Source organism: Marmota monax, unplaced genomic scaffold (assembly GCF_021218885.2).
Source record: "Marmota monax isolate L192 unplaced genomic scaffold, Marmota_monax_Labrador192_F-V1.1 WCK01_AAM20220418_F8-fsc00024, whole genome shotgun sequence".
In the NCBI taxonomy this organism is placed as follows: domain Eukaryota; kingdom Metazoa; phylum Chordata; class Mammalia; order Rodentia; family Sciuridae; genus Marmota; species Marmota monax.
This window is the reverse complement of record NW_026695224.1, coordinates 36,095,150-36,108,362: the sequence shown is the minus strand read 5'-3', so window position 1 is coordinate 36,108,362 and position 13,213 is coordinate 36,095,150. Positions and strand designations below refer to the sequence as shown.

The 13,213-nt window shown below is 53.5% G+C and overlaps 1 protein-coding gene across 3 annotated transcripts in view; it reads right to left on the bottom strand.

Moving 5' to 3' along the window:
* Positions 1–277: 277 nt before the first annotated feature.
* Positions 278–13,213, bottom strand: part of Spg7 (SPG7 matrix AAA peptidase subunit, paraplegin) — a 31,565-nt gene continuing 18,629 nt past the window's right edge. Inside the window, exons 10-17 of one of the 3 annotated variants that reach the window (XM_046434750.1) lie at positions 9,965–10,089; positions 8,852–8,954; positions 7,932–8,042; positions 6,323–6,438; positions 4,741–4,897; positions 3,113–3,279; positions 2,462–2,539; positions 278–1,191 (exon numbers count right to left, since the gene is read on the bottom strand). In XM_046434750.1, the coding sequence (XP_046290706.1) occupies positions 991–1,191; positions 2,462–2,539; positions 3,113–3,279; positions 4,741–4,897; positions 6,323–6,438; positions 7,932–8,042; positions 8,852–8,954; positions 9,965–10,089 (1,058 nt within the window). In that variant the 3' untranslated portion in view covers positions 278–990. The remainder of the gene's footprint in view (positions 1,192–2,461; positions 2,540–3,112; positions 3,280–4,740; positions 4,898–6,322; positions 6,439–7,931; positions 8,043–8,851; positions 8,955–9,964; positions 10,090–13,213) is intronic. The other 2 variants (XM_058575834.1, XM_046434751.2) reach the window with 2 other exon arrangements.

Here is a 13,213-nt window from a genome sequence, read left to right as displayed (position 1 = left end):
AGTGTCCCTCACAAAGCGCCCAGAGCCCCTGCCCCATGTACCTCCCACAGCCCTGCAGGCTTCCTCAGGGCGAGTCAGCACTGGGACAAAAGGAAGTGACCACGATTCACAGCTCCAAGTGCCACTGCACAGGGAGCGCTGAGGCACCAAGGGCAGGAGCTGCCAGCAGGTGCCCACCTGCCACTCCAGGAGCCAGAGCCAGGGCCCCGCTAGGTGTCCATGCTCCACCCTAGATGGTCTTCTGGTCACCACGTGCCTCAGAGATGATCTGCAACCGGACTCTGTAACCTGGGCAGTGCAGCACAAAGGCTCTCCACCTGCAGGATTTTATTTTTCTTTGTGGTGTTGGGGATGGACCCGGAGTGTGCACGTTAGGCACGCGCTAACCCAAGCTGCCCCCCAGCCCCACCACAGAACTTGTCAGTGAAGCAGCGTGACCCTCAGCGGGGTCAAAACCCAGGTGTTTCCCCACACACAAGGCTGGACCAGAGAGGAGAGGTTCCCTCCTCACAGCTGTCCACACGGCGGCAGGTGCGATGTTTGAGTCCTCTAGGGCCCAGTGCCCAGTCCCAAAGCTGTTGTCCCCTTGCCGAGTGAGTGCCATGAGAAGAGGACAAGTGGCTCAGAGGGCCCTTCATGGTGGACCCTGTTAGCATTCCGTGGGAGTCTCAGGACAGGCCTGGCTTCAGTCTGATTGCTGGGCTGTCTCTGGACCATGCAGCCACACGTGCAGGTGCGAGTCCTGGACCTGGGAACTGGGGCACCTCCACGTGCATTCCTAACGGGGGAGCGATGTGCAAATACCAGGAGTGCCAGCTGCCTCTGAAGAGGTGGCTAACACTGACAGAGACCAGCAGACAGGCCCGCCACAGAGGCCTGGAAGGCTCCACAGGCACAAGGTGCAAATCTCACACGACAGGAAATGGGGCAGGGGTGAGGGGCTGCTGGGGAGAAGCCCTGGATCACCGAGGTGCGGTCGAAGAGCTGCACCTATCTGGGCCAAGAGGGCTCTTCCCCCTGGGGTGTAGGCTGCTGGGCCACCTCCTCCTCCCCAGAGGCTTGCTGCTCCCTTTGGGCATCAATCCACCTCTGTGGTGGGATCATTTTCTTAGGCCCATGGGGCGGTGGGCCAATGAGAGCCTCAATGTCCTCATAGTTTATCACTTCCTTTTCCAGAAGGGCATTTGCCAGCTAGAAAGAACAAACACAGCGTTATGTGAGTTCCTGCATCGCAGGACAAGTGCCTTTGAGAGCAGGATATCTGAGACAGGGAGGCGTTGCAGAGAGCCCCTCTGCCCAGGGAGGCCCTTCTGTGCAGGACAGCTGGGACGGTGCTCTTTCCAAGGGCACAGAGGCACCAGGACAGCATGTGCGAGACCCCCCACCCCCCACCCCCCCGGCCTGGCCTTGGGACCATCCTCCAGCTGCAAGCCTCATCAACTCTCTACTTCCCTTCCAAGTCTCTGCTTGCTTTCAGCAACTGCACAGTCCTAACCAGGCAGGTCTGCTTTACAGTCAGTAGGATCCCGACCTGCACCCATCCTCGTCCACCCTGTAGTGAGACCAAGGCTACAGAGCAGGGCTGACCAACCCCATGCACCGATTCACATGCAGAGGCAGGTTTAGCCTGCAAATGAGCTGCCCACAGTGCTTGGTGAGGTAGGGGCTTGGGTCTGGGTCCCCCAACACCATTCCCAGCTGACAGAAGAGCCAGTTCAGTGTAACAAAACAAGAGGTGAAGAAACAAGTGCCCAGTGACCTTCTACCTCTGAGGCACAAAGAGCCATCACCACCACCACATTCTGGTGGCAGTTATCAGGGCCCAGGATCACAAAAGTAACTCTACCTCTGGAACCATTCTCCCCAGAGCCTACCAACCCCACTATAAAAAGACATCAGGCTCAGTGGTACAGTGTTTGCCTAGCATTCAATTCTCAGCACCATATAAAAATAAATAAATAGAATAAGGGTATTGTGTCCACCTACAACTAAAAAAAAAAAAAAAAAGACATCAAACAATCCCAACAAGGGAGATCTCAAATCTTGGATAGCCAGGGTCGCCAAGAACAGGGAAGGCCAGGCATGGTGGGACACACCATGCAGCAATCCCAGCAGCTCAGGAGGTTGAGGCAGGAGGATCACAAGTTCAAGGACAGCCTGGGCAATTTAGTGATGCCCTAAGCAACTTAGTAAGACCCTGTCTCATAATAAAATTTAAAAAAGGTTTGGGGAGGTTGCTCAGTGATAAGACACCCCTGGGTTCCACCCTTAGTACCAAAAAAAAGTTAATGACTACTGAAGCTGAGTCATGTGGCCGTGAGGGAAGAGGATGCTCTTCTATGGGGAGGGACTGGCTGGACACGTGACATAGAGACTAGGCTGGGCTAGTTGGGGTTTGTGGGCACACATTTGAGTGCTACAGGGAGAGGGAGGCTGTGCCAGGTGCCCGCTTGGCCCTCACCGCCTGCAGCTTGTCTAGGTTGTCCAGCAGCACCTTCTCGGTATGTCTGTAGGCCTTGGTCACCAGCAGTTTTGCTTCCTGTGGAGGAAAGGGGCAGATCTGTCACAAGAAAGGACAGCTGAGTGCTGTCTACAGACTCATCCCCAACAGCCAGTTCCAACTCCTAAGTGCAGGGAAGTAACACAGGCACACACCTTCCGGCTCTCGTGACAAACAGCGGTCTCCTGCTCACACCTGTCTTAGGAACACCCATGTCCAGAAGCCTGCCCACCTGCAGCTACTCACACCCTGCTGGCTGTGGCTGTAGGGGTCCCACCTGTCCTCTGCTGTACCCACAGTAGCCACATGAGCTGCAGCAGCTGAAGCCATCCCAGGACAGAGCTGCACACCATCCTGGCCCGGCCACAGGCTGCAGGGGGGTGTATACTGGCTTTATTCAGTGCACTTGACATTCTCCACAGATTTACAAGGAAACATGCTCAACGGGCCAGGGTGACACCAGCACTTGAGAGAGGCGAACCTGAGTCAGGTCTGCAGCAGGGTACTCGGGCAACAGTGGGCCTCCTGAGCAGGACAGCTAAACACCTGCAGCAGCCCCAGGGGCCCCTCTCGCTCAGCAGGGGTGTGGCAGGGAGGCCTGAGCAGACTCACATGGTCCATCATCTGCTGGAGGCCCTGGCTGAAGGGGCGTCGTCCGATGCCCATGAAGCCCTCTTGTGCCTCGGGAAAGGAGACAGGCCCGATGCCAGGTGCCATCCCAAACTGCTTCACCATGGAGTAAGCGATGCGGGTGACCTTCTTCAGGTCATCCTGGGCCCCTGGAGTGCAGGATCAAGGAGGGGCACATTTCAGGAGCCCGTGGGGCATAGGGGCACCAGGTTCCAGGTCCCATCAGAGCCCATGAGGCGAGGCACTGCACTCCCCTAACACTTTATCCCTGAGAACTTTCACTGCAACGCAAATTATTAGGAGTCTGCACATGGTTCCTGCTCCTTAAGGGAGAACCTTAACACTCTTAAAAATGCTCTTGGGTTAGCCAGGTACAGGGCTGCATAACCCCAGAGACTCGGGAGGCTGAGACAGGAGAACTGCAAGGCCAAGGCCAGTTTTAGCAACTTAGTGAGACCCTGTCTCAAAATAAAAAGGGCTGGGGATGTAGCTCAGTGATAAAGTACCCTGGTTCAACCCCCAGTGTAAAAAGGAAAAAAAAGAAATCTTTTTTTTTTTTTTCTAAAAACAGGGAGAGAGAGAGGAGAGAGAGGGAAGAGAGGGGAGAGAGAGAGAGAGAGAGAGAGAGAGAGAGAGAGAGAGACAAAGAGAGAGAGAATTTTAGTATTTATTTATTTTTTTTAGTTTTCGGTGGATAAAACATCTTTGTTTGTATGTGGTGCTGAGGATGCACGCATGCATGCATGCCAGGTGAGCGCGCTACCGCTTGAGCCACATCCCCAGCCCAAAAGAGATCTTCTTGGTTTAAAGACTGCTCAGGATGCCTGCCTGGCTCACCCTTGGAAATTCTTTTTTTTTTTTTTAATATTTTTTAGTTGTAGATGGACACAATACCTTTATTTTATTATAATATATATTTTTATGTGGTGTCAGAAATGGAACCCAGTGCCTCACGCATGCTAGGCACGTGCTTGCCCACTGAGCCACAGCCCAGCATGCCCATGGCAATTCTCAGCAGGAGGCCACTCCGTGTAAGGAGAGCCCATCAGCCTTGAGCTTGACATCCTGGTTGTGGAGCAGGGCCCTTTGTCACCTTTCTGCACATCCCAGTGGAGTAACTGCTTGAGAAAAGGGAAGCTGCTTCAATTTTATACACTTTGATATAGCTGTGACCAATTAATCGCACTTATAGTCTGTACGTATGTAAATTTTTTTATATAATTATTTTAAAGGGCTTGCTTAGCTCCCATTCTTCTCTGGCAACAGCTCAACTTTTAAAAACAAGTGCATTGTCTGGGTGCAGTGGCACACGCCTGTAATCCCAGTAGTTGGGGAGGCTGAGGCTGAGGCAGAAGGATCAGGAGTTCAAAGACAGCCTCAGCAAAAGTGAGACCCTGTCTCTAAATGGCTGGGGATGTGGCTCAGTGGTCGAGTGCCCCTGAGTCCAAGCCCTGGTACCACCCTCCAAATAAATAAACAAACAGTGAATGAAATAAACTGCCCTTGCACCACTGAGGTCTTGCACCAGATTTACCCCATCATGTGCACAGAACCCAAGGCTGTAACACAACCCCACTCTGACATCTCCAGATCCTGTGGGCCAGCCCTACCAGAAGTGACCCTGCTGAAGGAGATCGCCTCAGCTGCTCGACCGCCCAGGGCCATGCACATCCGCTCGAACAGCTGCTCTGTGGTGAAGAGGTGCTGGTCTCTTGGGAGCATCTGAGCAAAGCCCAGGGCGGCATTGGTCCGAGGTGCTATGGAGACCTACAGAGGTCAGGGAGGAGTCAGAAGAGAGGTTAGTTAACGTCTGAAACCAGGGCTGCAGTTCTAGCTCAGCGGTGGAGGCCTAGAGGCCCTGGGTTCTATCCCAGGCCCCAAATAATCTAAAACCAAATTAATGGTTTGATAATCATGATTGCTGCAGTCACGCTCAGAGGGACAACCACATCAGCAGTCTCTCACAACACAACGAGGTCACCTGACTTGCAGCCAACAAACTATCCTGAAAAGGAAAGGAAATCTGAAATCCTGATGCTTCGTTCCCACAGATGTTTACTGTTTCTGCTTTTTTCTGCTCTGTACTGGGGATGGAATCCAGGGTGCTCTACCACTATGCTACACCCCCAGTCCCTTCCATCTTTTATTTTGAGGTGTCCCAATAGTGCCCAGGCAGGCTTGGGACCGTTTGTGGTCCTCCTGCCTCAGCCTCCCAAGTCAACGAAACTCCCCAGTGTGCAACCACTATACACAGCTCATCATGGGTTTTTCTGCATGAATTTTATTATTATTTTTTTAATATTTATTTTTCAATTGTAGTTGGACACAATACCTTTATTTTACTTATTTATTTTTATGTGGTGCTGAGGATCAAACCCAGGGCCTTGCACGTGCTAGGCAAGCGCTCTACCACTGAGCCACAACCCCAGCCCAAGTTTTTCTGCATGAATTTTAATTTTCTAAGATACTATTTGGCTTCACTGATGAGTTCATGAGTGCCCTGTTCCTCACCCTGGGCCTGGCCCATCACTCAGTGCCTGTTGGACACCTTAGGTGCCAGTGGAAACATCCACTGGGCAGCATGCCACAGAACCAGCCTTCTCATGCTCCCCGAGACATAGAGGGACTGCCTGCTGCTGCTCAAACATGACCCTGACAATAATCTGCTACAGTGAACTACAGAGCAGTGAGGGGGGCCTGGACAGGGCCAGCTGGCCAGGGGCTGAGGTGTCTCCACAGAGCAGCTGCCCCTGAGCATGCACCTCAAACCAAACTGCCAGCGTGGACACCCCAACTGTCAGAGCTGCTTTAACGGTCACTCAAGCTCCTTCAGACTTGCCTGTTTGCTTTGTGGAAGGAGCTACAAGATAACACCATTAGACAGGAGCACGCTCAAGCCTGGACTGCTCACCAGAGTTTTTCCCTTGAATGCTGAGCTCAACTCCATGTCTGTCACTTCAGAGCCTTCAGTGAATGGAGCTTGTCACTGTGAAGCTGAGGGCAGGCAAGGGTAGCGGCCCTGGTCATGCCCAGAGGTAAAGCTGTGGTTCAGATGCCAGACCCACCCCTGCCTCTGGCATCCTGTGTCTGCCACTGTCTGGAACCTGACAGCAAACCCCACATGCTTTGTTCTCAGGAAGCACAAACGCACATGGCATGTCCTGGTCATCTCCCAAGCCACCTGCAACCTACCTTCATCACAGCCTCCGTGTGCTCCAGCAGCCAGCCAACCAAGGCGTGGCCGGACTCGTGAAAGGCGACCACCCTCTGCTCCTCCTTGGAGAGGATCCTGCTCTTTTTAGCAGTCCCTGAAAGCATGCCAAGAATGGAGTTCAGTCCCAGGGCACCCCAGGGCCTCGGCAGTGGCTGTGGCTCAGCCCCCTCTCACCCACAACTGCCACTCCAGGCACCTCCTCTTAGGAGGGTGTGGCAGGAGGTCTCATCTTTTTCTTTGACAAATGCTGGATTCATCCAGTGTTTGTAGACCTTAGGGACAAGTGCCACCCTTCAGTGAGCCTCTCCCTGCCCTGGTGGGCCTGCAGGGCTGGGCTCTCTGCTTGTGCTCCCTTGGGCCCACTGCAGCTCTGCCTCGGGTGCCCCTTCCTTAGGGGGGTCTCTGTTCACCTCTCCCTGGCTCACCCCTCTGGGGCAGTTCCATCCACTGTCCCAGACTTTCAGGTACCTTCCAGTTCCATTCCGTGCACAGTATTTAGTGCAGCATGCAACTGGGCCTCTACCCCCTCTCACTGTGAGACTGAACCCATCTAGAACACGCTGGCAGTGGCTGCTAAGATCACTTCTACCCAGCTGACCAAAGGGGTGTAAGCCTGAGGCCATAGGCCATAGGTCTCACAGAATGGATGCCCCTGAACCAGCATGCTGCACGTTCAGTAGGGACTAGCTGGGTACCCACAGACAGGGCCAGGACACACATAACAGTGTCCCGTGAGCGCCTTCTTTAGTAGACTGTTGTTCCCATGGTCTTATCTGCTAGGATGCTATTAACTGAAAGCTTATCGCCTTTTGCATAAAAATAAATGCTCATATAGAAGAAACTCTCAGGAAGACAAGGCAGTTCCAATCCTGTCCTCTGTGTGTTTCCATCCTGTGACCCTGAGGACCTGGGTGACATGTGTCCAGAATGCACTCAAACTGAGGTCACCAGGGCATGCTTCCTGAAGGCTGGTACACAAGGGAGGCCTGAGCTCCTCTGACACTGGCAAGGAGGCTTCCTCTAGAAGACTGGCATGTCTTGGGCTCCTGCAATCATTCGAGCCCTGACGACAAGAACATGCGTGGACCATGTGTGGAGGCTGCCAGCAGAGCCAAGCAGCTTCTAACCTCACCCAGGTGCAGTCCTGCTCTCCTCAGAGAGCCTTGGACCCCACCCCGAGGAGCTGTGGTCAGCCCTAGGCCTCCCACCCTGCTGAGGGACGGGGCACACTTGCGACACCCCTGCCAGTAGCAAGGTGTATACACCCCTCCCTGCCCTCGGGCAGGCTGCCTCCACTGGTGCTTGGGCCTGGTCCAGTGGGCAGTGGCTCTCAGCCACCACACAGTGGCTGGACACACTGTCACGGCTCGGTGTGCAGAATATCTTAGAATTTGCCTGGGGAGCCCGTCTGCACTTATGTGAGCATGCAGTGTCTTTAGCTTAGAAAAGCAACACTCCCGGCTGCTTGGCCAAGCAAACTTGCGTCTGCACTGGCCACCTGCCTGCCTCTGCTCTCGCATCTTGTGTGACTGGCCTCTTCCTGGGTATTTCTAGGCCCAGGCCTGTAGAGAGGGGCGCACATCATACCAGCCACCACACGCTCCACTGCATATTCAAAGCTGAAGGTGTGCACAGACGTGTGCCCCTCCCGTGCGGCGTGCAGCGCAGCCTCGTTACAGATGTTGGCGATGTCAGCACCTGTCAACACAAGCCCAGTGTGGGAGTGGGCACTCACTCTTCCCCAAGGGGGTCATAGGAAGGAAAGGGAGGGAAGAAAGTTCTCCAGGGAGAAAGAAGAGGGGAAAGCAAGTGGCCAAAGGGGAACAGCACAGGAAGTGGCAGTGAGTGTGGGAAGGTGACAGGAGGCCCAGGCAGGAGAGCACGAGTCAGAGCTCAGCCCGGGCAATGTAGTGAGATCCTGTTATGAGAAGCAAAAAGAGAAAGGGCTGGGCTGGGGCTCAGTGGTGGAGCGCTTGCCTAGCACATGTGAGGCACTGGGTTTGACCTCAGCACCAGACGTAAAGAAACAAAAATAATAATAAAATAAAAATAAAAACAAAGATGATAAAGGGCTAGGGATGCAGCTCGGTGGTATACTGCCCTAGACTCAATTCCCAGCACACCACACACACACACACACACACACACACACACACACACACAAAAAAGCCTTAAAAAACCTTGATCTGTGCTGGCTACTTCTACTGGCACAGCCAAGCCAGTGAGGGTGGTAGGAGCATCGGGGCAGGCAGGGCAGGGCAGGGCGCCCAGTCTGACCTGGAAGGCCATACAACAGGACACAGGTGGTGCCCCAGTGCTCTGCAGGCAGGGCCTCTGCAGAGGTGACCTCACCCCTGCTGCCTGTGGAGCTGCTGTTGGGGGAGAAGAGGCCTGCCTCCCTTAGGCCCTTCTGCTGCCTCACCCAGGCCTAAACTGACCACCTGCAGGTGCAACTGAGACTGCCCACCCACCCACTGGCACCTGCCAGCCGCAGGCTGGGAACATACCACTGAATCCGGGTGTCAGTTCTGCCAGCCGCTGGGAGTAGAAGCTGCTGGCTTGGGTGAGCTTCAGACTCTTCAGGTGCTGCTCGAAGATCTCCCGCCTCTCCTGCCAGACAGGGCCACAGGTTGGACTCAAGCCCGCCAGAAGGGCACAGAGCAGTGCTGGGTCACCCCAACACCAAGACCTGCAAGGACTCACAAGAACCGCTGGCTTTTAAGTTAGTGTGCTGCATCCTAGGTCACCACCCATGGTTTGGAAAACCAATTTAGAGAGCTGAAAGCAGTGTTTTTAAAAATGAAAATGAAACATACCGAATATAAAAATGAAGCACATCAGCAATGCTGAGTTTATTTTGCAAAACTTCTGATTCTCACACAACACACACTGTATGTTCTAGAACTTTCTGATGCTTCTCACACAGTCAGGAGCCAGCCTCCAGTGCAGAGCCAGACATCTCTGGATCATCCCGTGTAGTGCAACACAAAGCACCTAACCAGCTCCCAGGCCTCCCTCCTCCTCCTGCCCCACTACACGGGACCCTCCTCACTGCACACTGGGCTGCTGCTCCCTTCGTGGCACAGAGGCTGTGGGGCTGCCAGGACACCCACCCTACCCACTTACAGAGGCCAAGCAAGCACTTGAGAAGAAGGGTGAGGATCCCAAGGTCTGCACAGAGCTCAAAGGAAGACGGCATGCAAGCATGATTTCCTAGCAAGGCTTCAGCAACTGAGCCAGGCCTTGTCTGGAAAACTAAAACGGCTGGGATGTGACTCAGTGGTATAGCACCTGCATTAAATCCCCAGGGCCAAAAAAGAAAGAAAAAGCAACCCCCCCCCCCAAAAAAAAAAAAAAAAAAAAAAATCCCAGATTTTCCTTCCCTGGATCTCGTCTCAGAAAATTGGTCAAACAAGTCAACCAGCCCTATCAAGCCCAAATGCCAAGGATGAGGACAGAACAGTGGGTAAGCACCAGCAAGCTGCCAAGCCGAGAGAGCAGGAGTCAGGGACGGTGGGCAGCTGGCACCCAGCAAGGGCTGCAGCAGGTCACACCAAGCCCCAACCCAGAGGGAAGGAGCGCCAGGCACCTGGCAGCCTACCGTGGAGGAAGGTGCTGACCTGCAGTGTGGGAAGGTCAATGAAGACATGACGGTCCAGTCGGCCGGGCCTCATCAGAGCCATGTCCAAAACGTCGGCTCGATTTGTGGATGCCAGCACAATGACATGGTCTGTGGTGCCCATCCCTGAGGAGACAGAGTGGACACCTGGCCTTCAGCGTGGGAAGCCTAGACACTGTGGCTTTCCCCTGTGGCTTCCCCTCTCAGGCCCAGTGAGAAAGCCATACCCACTTCCCTCTGGACTTGAGCTGTGAAGCCCTTCCCGCCTTCCAAACACAGTCACTTCCCCTGAGGGTCTGCAAAGGCAGAACTGTCCCACATCCACTGAGGGCCCAGGCAGGGCGAGTGGGGCCCGCAGGGGATGGGATCCTGCCATCTCACCTGGGAGGTGCCCATTCCTCTCTCCTGCGCTGCAGCCGTCTGCCCTGCACACTAGCACTGTGCCTTAACACCTGGCCTGTTTCTACCTCAAGAAGTTGAAGTGGCTTCAGAAACAGGCAATGATCCCTTGTGTGTGTGAACTCTGACTGGACCTGATTGGAATAAACCACTGGCACAAAAGCTGCAGGGAAACCTGAGCCTGGTGGGTATTCCATGCTACGAACCTGGAGAGCTCGATGGACACTGTGAGTTTTCTTGACTGTAAAGACATATGCAGAACATGTGAGATTCAAGACCTTGGATCTGATTCAAAACATCTGCTGGGGAGTGCAAGGGAGTGGGAAGTGTGGACAGAGGAGGAACGTGGGGCAGACCCAGGCTCACTGCTCCCTTTGCTTTGCCCCTGGGTGTGTGTGAAAAGTTCTCTAACACAAAGTTCAGAATGTAAAGATGCTGTGGTATCTGTATATTTATTTATTTTTGTGCTGCTGTAGACTGGATACAGGGCCTCATTGCGTGCTAGGCAAGCCCTCTACCACTGAGCTACACCCCAGCCCCTTTTGAGACAGGGTGTTGCTAATTCCCCAGGCTGGTCTCAAACTTGGGATCCTTTTGCTCCGTCTCCCAAGTTACTGGGATTAGAGGCATGTGTCACTGCACCTGGCTCTTCTGCAAATTAAGAAATCCCTAATAAACTGACGTGAACTAATTTTTTTAAAAATATTTTTTTTAGAGAGAGAGAGATAGAGATAGAGATAGAGAGAATGAATTTCAATATTTATTTTTCAGTTTGTGGCAGACACAACATCTTTGTTTGTATGTGGTGCTAAGGATCGAACCCGGGCCGCACACATGCCAGGTGAGCGTGCTACCGCTTGAGCCACATCCCCAGCCCGACATGAACTAATTTTAAATTGCTGATAACCTTTTAATGAAAGTGAAACTTAAAAGAAATACTAGAGAGTGAGGTCCTGAAGGTGTGTCAGACTTGCCCTCTGTCCTTAACCAGCTCTGTATACAGGTTGGACAGTGAAGCCCCGAAGCCTGGGCCAGAGGCCTGGTCACCTTATCAAAGGCTGCCATCCCCAACCTTCATGGGATGACAGTGGCCAGGACAGAGGCGGAAGCCAACACAAAGCCTGCTCCCAAAGTACTCCAGAATTGCTAGGAACCTTCTCACAACACCATGTCCCCTGTCCTACAGCCTGCAACCTGACAAGCCAGGACCATTACGGCTTTGTCACTGTCATCTACCTCTCAAGAGGGGAGGCCGAGGTACACTGTCACCTTGCCAGCAGCAGGGCCAGGCCTGGAAGGTGGAAGGGAGGCTGGCTTTGAAAGGAGCCAAGTTGGCCCCAGCCTCTCTGCTCTGCCGCTGATACCTGGGTGTAGGCAGAGAGGACACAGGGAGGACTGCGGAGGCTGAAGGCTGGCAGATGCTGAACAGCCAGGAGCCTACACAGTTCACCCGGCCCTGCCTGGGGAGGCCTGCCAGGCGTAGTGCTCAGGATTCTGGAATGCCTCTCATCAGGGGCCCAGGACTCCTGAGATGATATGAAAGTGGGGAAATGTGAAGGGAACAGGACAACGGTGCAGAGAAACAGGGGTGAGGGGACGGCGGGCTCACAGATGGGCTCCACAGAGGTGCGCTGGGCGGTGCAGACCGCCTGGGGCTGGTCCCTGCTCTCTAAAGCTGTCTGTTAGGGCCTCACACACAGCAAGCTGACCAGCTCCCCTGCAGCTCTTTTCAGGCAGCAGCGGTGCAGTGTCAGAACCACGTGGGGACGACCGGTCATGCCTCTCCCACACGCAGGGTTTTCACAGGGGACTTAGCAAGACGCAGATGCCCATCGCCACCCACCCTCCAGCAGGACTGCTGCCTTGGAGACTGGCTTTCTTCCGTCAGCACGGTCCCAAGATCCACCTGAGCGGCTGGAGGAAGCTGCTTTCCACCACTCACCATACACAAGGAAAAGGAAAGGCCAGTCTCATGGTTCACCCTCTGGAAGGTACCTTGTTTTAAGTTGCTGCCGGCAGTGATGTGTTCAGGCAGTCTACGAGAGCTTACAGGAAACACGTTTGGCTTTTTATTTTTTGTACCAGGTACTGAACCCAGGGGCACTTAACCACCGAACTAGACCCCCAGCGTTTTTTTGTTTTGTTTTGTTTTTGGTACCAGGGTTTCAACTCAGGGGCATCCGCAGCCCTATTTTGCATTTTATTTAGAGACAGAGTCTCACTGAGTCACCTGCTGAGGCTGGCTGTGAACTAGCAATCCTCCTGCCTCAGCTCTCCAAGCTGCTGGGATTACAGGTGTGCCCCACTGTGCCTGGCTCCCGGCCCTTTCATATTTTATTTTTGGGGGTACCAGGGATGGAATTTAGAAGCATGCAGCCACTGAACCACCTCCCCAGTCCTACTGTGTATTTTATTTAGAGAGAGGGTCTCACTGAGTTGCTTAGTGGCTCGCTGTTGCTGAGGTTGGGTTTGAGCTAATGATCCTCCTGTCTCAGCCTCCAGAGTCACTGGGATTAGGGTTAGTGCCTGGCTTAATTTTATTTTGAGACAGGATCTCACTAAATTGCTAAAGAGGGCCTCAAATTTGTGATCCTCCTGCCTTCTCCGGCCCAGCCCAAGTCACTGGATTGTAAGCATGAGCCACTGCACCCAGCTTGGATCACAAATTTAAGTGTAAAGTTCTTTTTTTTTTTTTTAAATAAGAAACTCACGATTAGCATGCATGAACTCTAGGTTGATCCCTAGCACCAAATAGAGGGGGAACACACAGGAGAAAGTCTTTAGGATCTAGGAACAACAAAGAGTTCTTAGACTTCACACTAAAAGGAAGAGTCACAAAAGCAAAGGCAAT